The following is a 12,906-nucleotide window of genomic DNA, read 5'->3' as shown; positions in this document are numbered from 1 at the left end:
CTGGATGTTCTGAAATTACTGAGTGGGTTTTTTTTCTCTCTGTTAATACAGATCACTCTCTACTCTGAAAGGTTTGAAGAATTTCAGAAAACATTGACCAAAAGCAATGAAGTGTTTGCCACATTCAAACAGGAGATGGAAAAAGTGAGTAGGAGCTCATGCTTGAACTCTGTAATTGATAGTTTCCTTTTAGATTCTGATATTTCTTACTGTAATAATTCTGAGATGGGACCATTTCTGTACATTTTGAAGAATAATCTCATCAACATTGAAATAAGATTTAGGACACACTCAGCCACAAGTGACAGCAGGTTAGATTTCAGCTCTGCAAGCTGAACAGCAGAAAGGAGCACAGAAAGCTCTCCGTTTTAGCTAAAACTGAAAATGCCTGGAAGAATAAACATTTTACCTAAAATCTAATGTGGTGGTTGGGTACAGATCCCTAAGACATACAAGAGGGGGAGTCTGGAGCCACATTTATCAGACCATGTTCCCAGGAGTGAACTTCTGGATGACTGACACTGGTACAGAGAGTTTGACATAGGCTACATATCTTTCTACTGGCGTGTGTAGGCAGAGCTGAAGCCCACCAACCCCTTTCCACCATATGGACACAGTCCAACAAACAGTTTCCTTGCAGCTGGGGTTCTTATTTCCTGTGATGAATGGGAGTTAAAACCCTGTTCCCATCCACATGTTGTACCTGCTTTCATAATTAACAGCGTTCTGCTCTGCCACCAAGGCTCAAAATCCTCATGCCCTGATCCCGGCAGCCTCTAATGATTCTTCACAGAGAGTTCTGTCTGCAGAAAACAGAACGGAAAATGGTGCTATTTAGCTAGTGGTGTGTTTTGGAGGTAGTATAGAGGGGTGCCTAATCCAGGGGGAACCTGCCTGGCCTCGATGGCTCAGAAGAGCCCATCTTTAACTTCCCAGCAATCTAACACTGTGGTCTGGTAAAGAGACGAAGATTCCACCATTGCTTTGCCTTTTGTTTTTGTGGTAGTTTGTATGCTGGAAGTTGGCTATAATCAATTGGTCCTACTTTTGGGACTACAGACTAGAGGCTGAAAGTTATACAGCAGCTACTTAAAATGAAATCCATCCCTTAACATAAATTATTACTTAGCACAGACACTACAGCCGCTGGTAGAAGAGTTATGAGTAGGGCCAAAGACTTGAATAAAGGGGCTGCCCTAATTTCATCTGCACCATGGAATTTCTGTTGTGATTCAGCTTTTCTTCCTGATTCTATAGATGACAAAGAAAATGAAGAAGTTGGAAAAGGATACTGCTACATGGAAATCCAGGTTTGAGAACTGTAACAGAGCATTACTGGACATGATTGAAGAGGTGAGCAGTCTTTCCCATATCAAGATGCATCCTTTTCCCCACATAAAGCTTTAACCAGGAGATGAGATAACCTGAAACTGCCAGAAGTCAGTGAAAAGTTTCTTCTTGAATGTAAGGATCTCTCTTTCAAGCTACCTTGACAATTGGATGTCTTTAAGGAAAAAGACAATCCCAGCTGCTAGGGCTTTTAAATTGTGCAGGCATTCACTACATCCATGATAAACTGAATTATGTAACTCTGAATTTTAAGTGCTCTAAAAATGGGTGATTCTTAATGCTCTCCCATAGAAGCAAATTGGCATTAGTTCACTTCATGCTACTTTCTGCATAAGAGCATCTACCCAGGGAATTAATGTGTTCTAGCTAATGAACTTTAAAATCATGCCTTTCATTAACTTCCTGTGTAGTCAAACTCTAAGAGTCAAAAGCAAGTATTGTGTCTCACCATACCTTTAAATGTGCCGTCCCAGGGGCATTGCAAAGGAAGTTCATAAGCACATTGGAACTCATTCAAAGAAGGTAAGAGGCTGCCTGAAATTTCACCCCGAACATATGCTGAACTTGGACCAGATCTTTCTGGTTAGCTTTGTAGCTCTGTGCTATTGCTACTTCGATTTCTGTATCTCTTGTTTCCTCACTGGGTGTAGAAAATGCTTCAATTCAGGATGCTCTCACAGAACCCAGAAGCAAGATAAACAAAAAATATAAAGCAGCTTGTTTTTCTCCAAATTCACACGCACACCTACCAAAAGTCCAAGTAGGCTTTTGGATGCTTATCTGTATGGACATCCACTATGCTTTTCCATCTCTCCACATCATCAGTAGGTATTTCTGCAAATGTATTTGAGTGAAATTGATCTGAATATGTATGCAGAATATTAATACACTGTAGTTACAGGGAAGAATTTCCTCTTGAAGCTTTCCAAAAGACCAGAGTTATTGAAGAGCAGTTGGTGAAAGCCAGCCACCTGGCAGCATCCTCTGAGGGCTGCTTAGATCTCAAATTATTTCCTAATTGCCAGTTCCACTAATGAATTGTATGCACCCAAACTGAGCCTGTACCTTTGCCTGATGTCTTTGTCTACAGAAAGCCATGAGGTCCAAGGAATATGAGTGCTTCGTGCTGAAAATCCAGAGGCTAGAGAACCTTTGCCGTGCTCTGCAGGAAGAGAGGAATGAATTGTACAAAAAAATAAAGCAAGCACAGTTCCCAGAAGAGGTGAATGGAAACAGCATCTTAGAAGAAGATGATGACACTGATACAACCCCTTCCTCCTCTGAGCAGGCAAGCATTGAGCTGCATGAGAGTGACAAGAGGATGCTGAAGCAGCTGGCTGAAGCTTTCAGGGTGTCCCACAAGGCAGAGGAGTCCCTCCCAAGCAACAGCAGCAATCCAGAGACCTGTGACACTCAAACATGCAGTGCCATCCTGCTGCCAGAACCCCCTGCTCTTCTCCTTCCACATTCAGAGGCTGGGAATCACTGTGAGCAGCCCAGCACAAGCACACCAACACCCACTGAATGCACACCAGCACCCACTGAAAGTATGACAGTGGCCACCAAGGATGTGTCAAAGCCCACCAAAAGCATGGCCTCACTTCCAGACAGGGTGCCAACACCCACAGAAAATGTGCCAATGCCTCCCGAGAGTGTGCTAGTACCCACTGGGAATATGCCAACACCCACTGAAAGCATGCCAGCAACCCCCGAAAACGTGCCAACACCCACACAAAGCACACCCACTCCCCTTGAGAATACGCCAGGACCCATTCATTGTCCACCAAAAGCTGCAGAATGTGCAGATGACCCAGGAGATACAGCTGTCCAAGGTCAGTCTGCAGAGCAAACAGGGGACACAGACATGGAAGCAGTGGACTGAAGACACCATGTTTCCAGGCTTGTCTTCTGTAAACCAGAGCTCTGCTTTGTCCTCTAAATTGAGACCTTTTTTTTTTTTAAAGAAACAAAAATTGGTTCGTAAAACACACTCATGTATCTGTATGCAAATGTAATACACTTCTCTTTGCTACCACTATCCAGTAATAATGGGTCTGCCAATTTTGCAGTCCTTCATCTGCTTGAAGTATAATATTTTCTTAATGACATGAAAATACAATGAAATCACAGGATCTTTTTTTCCCAGGCATGATGAGTCATCTCATTCAGCAAAATAATTTTAGTGTTGCAGTACCATGTTTCCAAAACCATTGCAATTCTCATGCATATATTTAAAGACTCACGATTAATTCTATCTATTTGTTTTGACATTGCATAAAAGATGGCCTACTTGGACACACAAGTGATTTTAGTAAATGAGGTGAAATGAATCTGTAATTACAAAGTAAAATAGTGAAAGTATAAATGTGGTCAGCCATATCCAAGGAGCAGTTCAACAACCAGAGGTGAATTTTTGGGCAAGGAAATGACCACTCAGCACTGTAGCCTAAATACCCACAAGCTTTCAGCCTTACCTTCCATTGGTCTTTCCTGCTCAGTGTTCTAGAATAGGTTTTGTTTTCAACAGAACTACAGGGAAAGGAAAAAATCTTTTCTAGATTCCCATAAAATAACTGAAAATAACATCAATTTCCAAACTGATAGCAATTTCCAAGGTAGGGGGTCACAACTCTCTGTCTCCATCCAATAAAAAACTGCTACACTGTCATACTGCTTGGAATCACAAGCCCAACAGTGGTGATCATGCCTGTTTCCAGCTCACAAATGAGATTAGAAATTCAGAAGTTGGTTGCAGATCCCAGTTTCTAGGCAAGGAGCAGAAAGCAGAGGGGAAGGTACCAGGACGTATTCCAGAAGAATAATCCTGAGATCATGCTTCTGGATGGTGCAGTCCCTCCCAGTTACAGCCACATGAACCACAGCTTCCTCCTGGCACTGCTGCATGTGCTAATGCTCCCAGCAGAAGGATGAGAACACTTGCCTGTCACCCCATTCTGAAGCAGAGCACAAGTCAATAACCCAGAAGCAAAGAGGAACCAGGAAAGTAGAAATATCTCTCACAGACACCTCCAGGGGCTGGCTACATTCTCATCCCCTTATCTTGTCTAACCGGCTCTTCCCATCTGCCTGCCAACAACTCTTGCTTAATAATGTAGCCACCTTGCCAGAAACTGGTTTATTCTGGTGCCACGAACAGAGATGAAGAAGGAAGGAGGAAAGAGAGGGTACCTACCCAGACAGCTCTACTGTCTCAAGCAAGGAGAGTAAGGAGGCTTTTAGAAAGTTTTAAAAATCCTGTGGACACATTCCTTGTTTCTCATCTCCTTCCTCTGAATTCCATCCAGGCCTTTCAGAGTCTCAGCTGGATAGCTTAAGAATTTGAAAAGGGCAATTAAACTCTTGTTTAAAGATGTTTAGAAGTTGAAAAGGGAAATATTAAAATCAAAGAAACCCATGTTTATAGACCGATCCCAAGAAGACCCTGAAGACGAAGTGACTCATTCAAGCCAAAGTCGAAATACACATGAACCATGAGGAAAGATGTCATTTTTGGCAGACCATGGGAAACAGTGGCCATAGAGTCCTTCCAGCATGCCACCCTCCTAAAATGGGGTTTGAATCTTTGCTTACTGCCAACATGGTTCCTACTCTGGTTAAATATGCATGTGCACTGTTTGGTCCAGCCTTTTCCAGAGCTAACTCTTGGAGTATACAGAATGTAAGTTGCCACACTGTGTTTGGATATGGCCTGTAGCTATTATCGGTACAGTTTTCAAGTGTGAATGCTTTCTGTTAGATAACAAGACCTGCAGGATTTATCTCATGTCTTTAATCATCTGAAAGTAGATAATGTGAGTCGTAGTTATCTTAAGCTGCTTTTATAAGCCTTTTACAGTGAAGAAGAAAAAGCATCTTTTGAGGACAAGTTATCTCATGGTAAGACTGGCAGCCAAGTCAGAAGGAATTACTTTCTCTCTGAAGACGATATTTCTCTTCAGATTCTAGAGCCAGCCTAACACAACAAATTTAAATTTAATATGCCTACTGTTAGGTATCTAAATTAGGCAACATGAATCCCATCAAATATTCAGATTCAAAGCCCTAAGCGAATGGCCATCTCTAAAAACCAAGCCAGTTATGTGCCTGTGAAAACATTAATCTGTAACAAATCTTTATCCTAAGATAAAAAGTTATACTCACCTGATACACTTTTTTTAGTTTCCATTGACTGAAGTTGGTAGAAATATAGTTTCCATTACAAGTTTTGTTTGTTGTTAGGGTGACTTTTAAAATTGATGCAATTTATGTACTTGTTAATGTTTTGGGGGTTTTAATTCTTGATCTTGTTTGATTCTGTTGCCATTTTAGTAACTACCTGCATGAAACCAACTTATTTTTCTTTAAATAGGCCCTTCTTCTTCTTCAAATAGTCTTCAGTTGTTGATGTTTTCTTATACATTCAAATGTTCAATAATAATGGCCTTGCAACTTTAGATTGGTTCCATTTTGCATAATCATTATGGTCACATCTTTAATTATGTAACTGATGTCTCATACCTTCCAACTTCAGCGAGCAGGGAGACAAGGATCCTGCAGATAAAAACTTCCTACATAGTTATGATTTATTCTTACAGCATCATTCCTCATGAATAAATACATAGTCTTCTGGGAAAATTACTCCCCCTCTATTCCACCTTCCTCATTTTTGCCCTTGTAATTCTAACACTGCACTCACATACTTGCAATTCCTATTACTATGAGTTTCTCTCACATACCTGTTGCTTCTCTTCTTTAATACCATGTACCAACTGCATTTTATCCCAGCAGTTTCCTGCTCATTTTCAGTGCACACATACAACACTGAAAGCACAGGAGAGTGACCTTTATACCTTTTAGTTTCAGGATTTGGTTTCATGTGTTTACAAGGGATAGGAATTGTAGGGAAAGTTCTGGCTGATCCCAGGCTGCAAAGAGCATTTAGAGTCAAACTGTGGGGATGGTTTATGTATAATCTCACAGCCTGTAGAGCTGTGGAAGGCTGTAGTACCCTCATAGTGGTGGAAAATCTGTAAAATTTAACCAAGCACCTGTTAATCATCCACTGCATCAGACTGGAAGATTAAATCACCATCACCATGACAGGTTTCTGTGTGCTAACCTTCATTTTCTCATTCTTCTTCAACATTAATTCCTGGCCTCCCTTGCTCTTTTCTTCCACTGGTACCCTATATAAAACTGACTCTGCACAGTATCGGTGTCCTTGTGAAAAGCCTTTGGGATGGCAGTCTGCACAACAGCTCTGCTGCACTTCCCTCAAGGTGCCTCCGCACTCAAGGCACAGAAACCCACAACACTTCTGTGGTCATCTGGAGGCAGCAAGTGGCAGTGAGACGTGTCTCCCCAGTGTTCATCATTATCATCATTATTCTACTAATCTGGCAGTCTCATCAATCCTGGTGTGTTCTGTGATTGCCTCCTTCAGTTTTGCTTTTATTTCACACAGTTACTCCCTTACCATCAGGCACAGATTTGGGGGTGAGGAGAGGTGGTGATGGTAGCTATTTCTTCCTTACTAAACCCATCCATTGCTGCACTGCTTCCAAACCAGCAATAGTCCTTACTGGCAAAAGTTGCAAGGAAAACACAAAAATATTTTGCCTTTATGCATGTCTGACCTTTTGTCACCTCAAAAATATAACAGCTCCCCTGCTGAATATGTAAAATACAACATTTTTCAATAATCAAGGGTTTTTCCAAATGTGAGGGAATTTTCATGATGACTACTAAAATCACATTCATTATGTTAACATGACACTCTCACCTAATTTCTGATCCCCATAGCAGACCACAACACCAATAAATCTTGTTGATGAGAGGTTAGTAAGAAACAGATGATTTGTTTCAGCTTAACTTCCCCCACAAAAGCGATCAGAAGTAGACACAGGCATGGAATATACGATCCAGATGACAGAACTGCAGCAATAGTGCAAGTGTGCACACTCCTGATATTTGGAGATGGTCTGAAAAGAAAGGGCACAGGAAGAGCCAAAAGAGGTAATGGTTCAGAAATAAGAATAGTGTATTTTACAATATCTACATCACATGTATTTGAACAAGGGTATAGAGGGAACACTCTTTGCTCCTACTCACAGGAGCCAAATGCTGTAAGCATGCCCAGACAGAGCAACTGAACTCCAGCATCCAGACTAAGCCAGTCCTGAGTTTATCCAGAGGATGCTACAAAGGGATGCATGTACGCCCACTCATGTTGCCTCATGACATATGTGCTCTGTCCCATAAAGGAGGGAACAACCCCATTATTCTCCCTGTCACAACTACTTGCAGCCCTGTCTGGAAGACTGGAAAAAGCTTTACATTTCATTGTATTTGGATACTAACTGTTGGGGTTTTTTTCTTTATGCATCTCTTATTTGAGATTATTTTCTCTGTTTATCCCATTTAAAATATTTTTATGCTTTAAAAAAAAAAAGGTAAAGGCTTAAGTGTGAGCCAAAGTTAGTTAGATTCAGCTATGACGTGCAGATAAAATATCTGTAATCCAGACTGCGAGAAAAGCAGCCTTCGCAAAATACTCTATGTTTAGCACCAAAAAAAGCATTCTAAGGTTGTACTAAAATATTGCACCTTGTGGCCATGAGACAAAGAAGAGATGAAGAAAATAATCTCATGTTCTCAGATCAAGAAAACAAGTTCTGTATTAGTAGATTTTTTTTCTTCCCCTGGGAAAAATAATATAGAAAAAAAAGAGGATAAAAAAGGATATAGAGGAAGCCCCCTTGAATTTTGCATGAATCATTTTATACACTGATTATCAAAATCACCACAGAATGTGCTTTCAGAGTATCCCAGAATGCTTTTCAAGCTGATTTACCGCAGGCCTGGTTCCTACGGTATATCACCATGTCCCGCAGCCATAGGGAGGAGGAGGAGGAGAAGATCCAGCAGGCAGGAATTGTGCAGCAAGATTGATTTATTTAATTATTTTACAAACTCTTTTATAGACCTTTTTCTTCATAGTCTAATTGGACAAAGGACCAGCCACCCCTTGGGGGTGATGGGCCAAAATCCTAAAACATCCATTATCAAAATATTTTCTACTATACCATAAACAAGACTTTTCAAGGTTGCAGGTGGCTTGGTTGTTTACATTCCCTGCTACCTCTTCTGTGAGAGAGAAAAATCTCTCACGGACTTAGAAAATAACAAGAAGTCCTCGCTAACAGCGTTTTTGTACCTACAAAGCTGTAAGTGTTAAGGAATGACTTATGACCTTACTTTGGGCTGAGGGCCACATGCTTTGGGTTGTAATGCAACAGTAATACACTGCAGAAATACAGAAAGCATGTCACTAGGAATAAACCTTAAGAGGAGAATCCAGACAGAATCTGGTAGGAATTAAACCTTTCAGTGATGAGTTTATTCCCTAATTGCTTATTTTTTCATACTTTCCCCTGACAATTCTGGCACTGCCACCAGCGGAAGATAAAGGTCCAGCTATCTGCAGGTGTAAATAAGAGGAGCTGCTTTGGAGCCAGCTGAGGTCCACACATTGGCTCCAATGAGAATCCCATCCAAAGGGCTGAATTACTGGGCCAGTCCTCTATTCCTGTGAAGTGAACATTTTACCCAGGCAATACTTCAGGGGCCCTGCCAGAGACAGAATGGATTTCCTCCATTAGAGTTTAGCCAATACTTGCATTAATGAAGCTATGCTTAGAAAAAGTGCAGAAAATAAATTTTTATTGCTCACAAGGGGTCACAGCCTCCATTTTGCAGCTCATCCAAACACCACGTGCTGCCCTGCTCCAGATCACATTCTCTCCTCAGAAAGGATGGAAGGCAGAGCACCATCTTGCCTATGAAGACAGGCTGAGAGTGTGGGGATTGTTCAGCCTGAAGTAAAGGCAGCTGCCAGAGGACCTTGTAGCAGCCTTCCAGTACCTAAAGGTGGCTTATAAAATAAAAATGGAGAGAGACTTTTTACAAGGACAGGTGGTGATAGTAAAAAGGGGAACAGTTGTGAACTGAGAGTAGGTTTAGACTAGATATGAAAAAGAAATTCTTTCCCATGAGGGTGCTGAGGTACTGGAACAGGTTTCCCAGAGAAGCTGTGGGTGCCCCATCCCTTCAAGTGTTCAAGGCCAGGTTGGATGGGGCTTTGAGCAACTTGGTCTAGTGGAAAGTGTCCCTGCCCATGGCAGAGGGATTGAAACGAGATGATCTTTATGGTACCTTCCAACATGCAGCATTGTATGATTCTATGATTTCTTTAACCAGTTCACTGACTTCCTGCAGCTCTTCATTCTTTCTCACATTTCTCCCACCTAATGGCTGGTCTAAACCTATGCTGCATGCTGCAGCTTGCTGGACAGACTTTGTTAAAAATAGAACAAAATATGATTAGATTCAGGTTTCATTTAACATGAGATCTAGGTCAGGGCTGACAATGCTGTTTGAGCTACTCCAACAGCTCTGTCTCTACACCAGGGGATGTCCTGCTCCTTTCACAAGCTTATGGCTCTACAGACCCTCCTCTGTGCTGGCTCTGGCCCTCATCAGGCTCTCTGATGAACTGATCTAACTCAATAGCCCAACAGAAAATTTATTCAACTAAGAAAAAAAGGATTATTTTCCCTTTTGTTAGAGGGCTGACAGATAAAGTGGGAATAGTCCTTCTGGCAGCAGCAAGCTGCTAGGTCAACTCAGGGGCACCAAAGTTGTGCTCACTTGCTACCTAAACACAGCACTGCCTAAAGCGTGACTCTCCTACTGCCACAGACAGAGACAGAATACAGGACTAGGTGAACTACTGTTGTGAGCAGCAGGATATTTGTTATTTCTTGAAGTCTAGCTACCACCAAAGGACTTCTCCCACTTCTGCTGGGTGTCACTGTCTTCTCTCCTATTTGGGCATTGGTACCTCTTGACCCAGCTCTGGGATGGTTTAAGGTTTAACCTGGTGGAAAACTGATATTGCAAAAGAAGAAAAACCTCAACATTTTTTTGCTGCAGTGGGTCTCAAAACTGCCCTACTATGGGGTTGTGGTGCTACTGCTTTACCCAGTTCAGAAACTGAGAGGAGCAGAAGGCTTTTGAGCATCCGTATGTCCCTGCACATCAGCAATACTCAGGCCATGAAAAGCTCCTCTGGCAGATGACTCTTAAGCAGCACTTCCAGTTTGCAAAGCTGGGCAGTTTTCTAGGCCAAAAAAAAGCTACCTCAAATGGCAGGCTGTGGCAGCATCTGACTTTGCAGCCCAGAGATAAAAGACACACTGTGTGTAACACTGTGAACCCCTTAAAGAAAGGGTTGTGTTTCAGACACCAGGGGGCTGGAAAGATCTCTGAGGCCCAATCCCCATGTGCCAGTCCAGTGAGATGTGCTGTGGACACAGAGCTAGGAACCCTTACGAAATAACAGGGCTATGAGAGCTGGCCTGCGTGACCTGGGCACGGGGACCGCAACAGATCTCACCCAGACAGGGAATCTTTCAAGGTCCCTCCTAGCTTTATCATTCCATGATTTTTTCAGATGTCAGCAATATTAAAGTTGGGCACTGTGATGTCCAGACCCTATTTCAATCCATCCCTTGGGAAGCATTATTAAAAACAACAATAACAAAAAAGAAAAGCAACAGCTTTTTTAAAATCAGCATTTGCTGGCATTCATTTGGTTTCTGGAATTTCTGTTTCTCACTTTAAGTGCCCTATGACTGACACTGGAAAGCTTCATACTGCACACAGCCAGCTAGCTCAGGTTCTGAAAAAACAAAGTTGCAAGCTGAGCACACCTCCAGTGTCACAGCCAAACATACTCAGGAAAAAACCTTAAGTCCCAAGGGGAGAGTGAAGTGGTGCTAGTCATCATGCTATCTGTTCCCGTGTGTTTCCACCAATTTCCAGGGAAATAAAAATAAAATGCCAGCTCTGGCAGAAACATGAGTTACAGCTTGCTCCCCCGTGCCCCCATTCAAGGCATCACTCCCCCTCAGATGCTGCACCCGCTGCCCTCACCAGTGTGCTCCTGCACGGCTGCATTTGAACTGGGTCACTCAAACAATTCAGGTTAAAAATACACCACCACAATCACCAAGAGGAGCTAATTTTAACTCAGATCATTGCAGTGATCCCGTTGGGTTTTTGTTCTGACGGTATCTCTGGAAACATGACCTCAATTCTGGTCACCATAACTGCTAATTGAACTCCACCCATCCTTTGCTCATAAAGGAATCCACAAATTTGGATGTTAACTCTGGAGTATAATGCTGTTCTCAGAGTTAATGGTAGCCTTTGCATTGACTATTTTAACAGACATTTCCTGGACCAAATACAGAATTTGGAAAGTTGTATTTTAAATCTCAGTCTGACCCCTAACACAAAAAGACGGGGAAGACACACTATCCAACACACAATGATAATGACCAGCTGCAGCCTTCGGAACTGCACACAAAGAAAGCTCTCACACACCATACAGACACCCTGGGATCTCATAGAGGAGAACAGGTCAAGTGCCAGCAGCAGGGTGATCACTCAAACTTCAAGGATCACGTCTCTGCTCCCAGTCAGTGTGGTAGAGGCTAACTGGCAAAATGACTCAGCAATATGCATGTACTAAGTTTCTTTCTTGCTCTTTTTTTATTCCTTTCTTTTTATTTTTCTTTCTTTCTTTATCTTTCTTTCTCCTTCCTTCCTGCTTTTATTTCTTTTTTCTTTTTTCTTTTTTCTTTTATTACAAAATCTCATTAAATCAGTATTTATAAACCACAGCATCCCAGAACACAAGACTCTGCTTCTGTTACACTGGAAGCTGAATGAAATGTCAAAAGAATGAGGCATTTTTTTCACAGAAGGAAGAAAAGCAGTGAAGTCCATGTCATTTTTACTGGAAGCAGCCTCTGTGGGTTGGTAATGCAGTGTTACCTCCTGAAATCCAGGGTCACATTTGAATTACATCAACTGGAGACAGTTTCAAGTTTGTGCTTCTAGACCATCGCTAGACTGCCAGACCATGGCACAAACCCACAGCTTTAACTGGTGCTATTCTGCACAGCTAGAGAGTCTGTTCAGAAAAGTCTTAATGACAGAAATAGGCTTGACACAGGGTCGGAAGGAGATGAACCTGCCACCATGAGAGATGTCTTAGCAGCAGCTCTCTGCACCTGCCTTGGTCAACCCATTTCTCTCACTTGTCATCTTCTGCATCATTAAATACACCCACAACACTTTAGGTGAAAATAACTGCAGTTTACAAGCATGGTACACAACAGCATGGTACGTTCAGATGGCTCCTCAGGAAGGTGCCATGGTTTAACCCCAGCTGGCAATTAAAAACCATGTAACCACACCTTCACTACCCTCATCCCCACAGTGGAATGGAGAGGAAAATCAGAAAAGGTAAAACCCATAGACTGAGATAAGAACGCTTTAACAACTGGAATAGATTAAAACACAATAATAATAATAATAATAATAATAATAATAATAATAATAGTGATGAAACAGGAGATAACAAGTGTGAGAGAGGAAGAAACCCAAGAAAGATGAGTGATGCACAGTTCAGTTGATCACCATCCA

At 42.0% G+C, this 12,906-nt stretch overlaps 1 protein-coding gene across 1 annotated transcript in view; it reads left to right on the top strand.

Annotated features, from left to right (window-relative positions):
* TXLNB (taxilin beta) overlaps nucleotides 1-6,450 on the top strand; it is a 36,324-nt gene extending 29,874 nt beyond the window's left edge. The window contains exons 8-10 of the mRNA XM_010399901.3: nucleotides 52-144; nucleotides 1,258-1,353; nucleotides 2,441-6,450. Of these exons, the coding sequence (XP_010398203.2) occupies nucleotides 52-144; nucleotides 1,258-1,353; nucleotides 2,441-3,232 (981 nt within the window). The 3' untranslated portion in view covers nucleotides 3,233-6,450. The remainder of the gene's footprint in view (nucleotides 1-51; nucleotides 145-1,257; nucleotides 1,354-2,440) is intronic.
* Nucleotides 6,451-12,906: the final 6,456 nt, after the last annotated feature.

This window comes from Corvus cornix, chromosome 3, assembly GCF_000738735.6.
Source record: "Corvus cornix cornix isolate S_Up_H32 chromosome 3, ASM73873v5, whole genome shotgun sequence".
Lineage (NCBI taxonomy): Eukaryota > Metazoa > Chordata > Aves > Passeriformes > Corvidae > Corvus > Corvus cornix.
The sequence above is the reverse complement of the archived record's forward strand: the minus strand, read 5'-3'. Positions and strand labels throughout refer to the sequence as shown.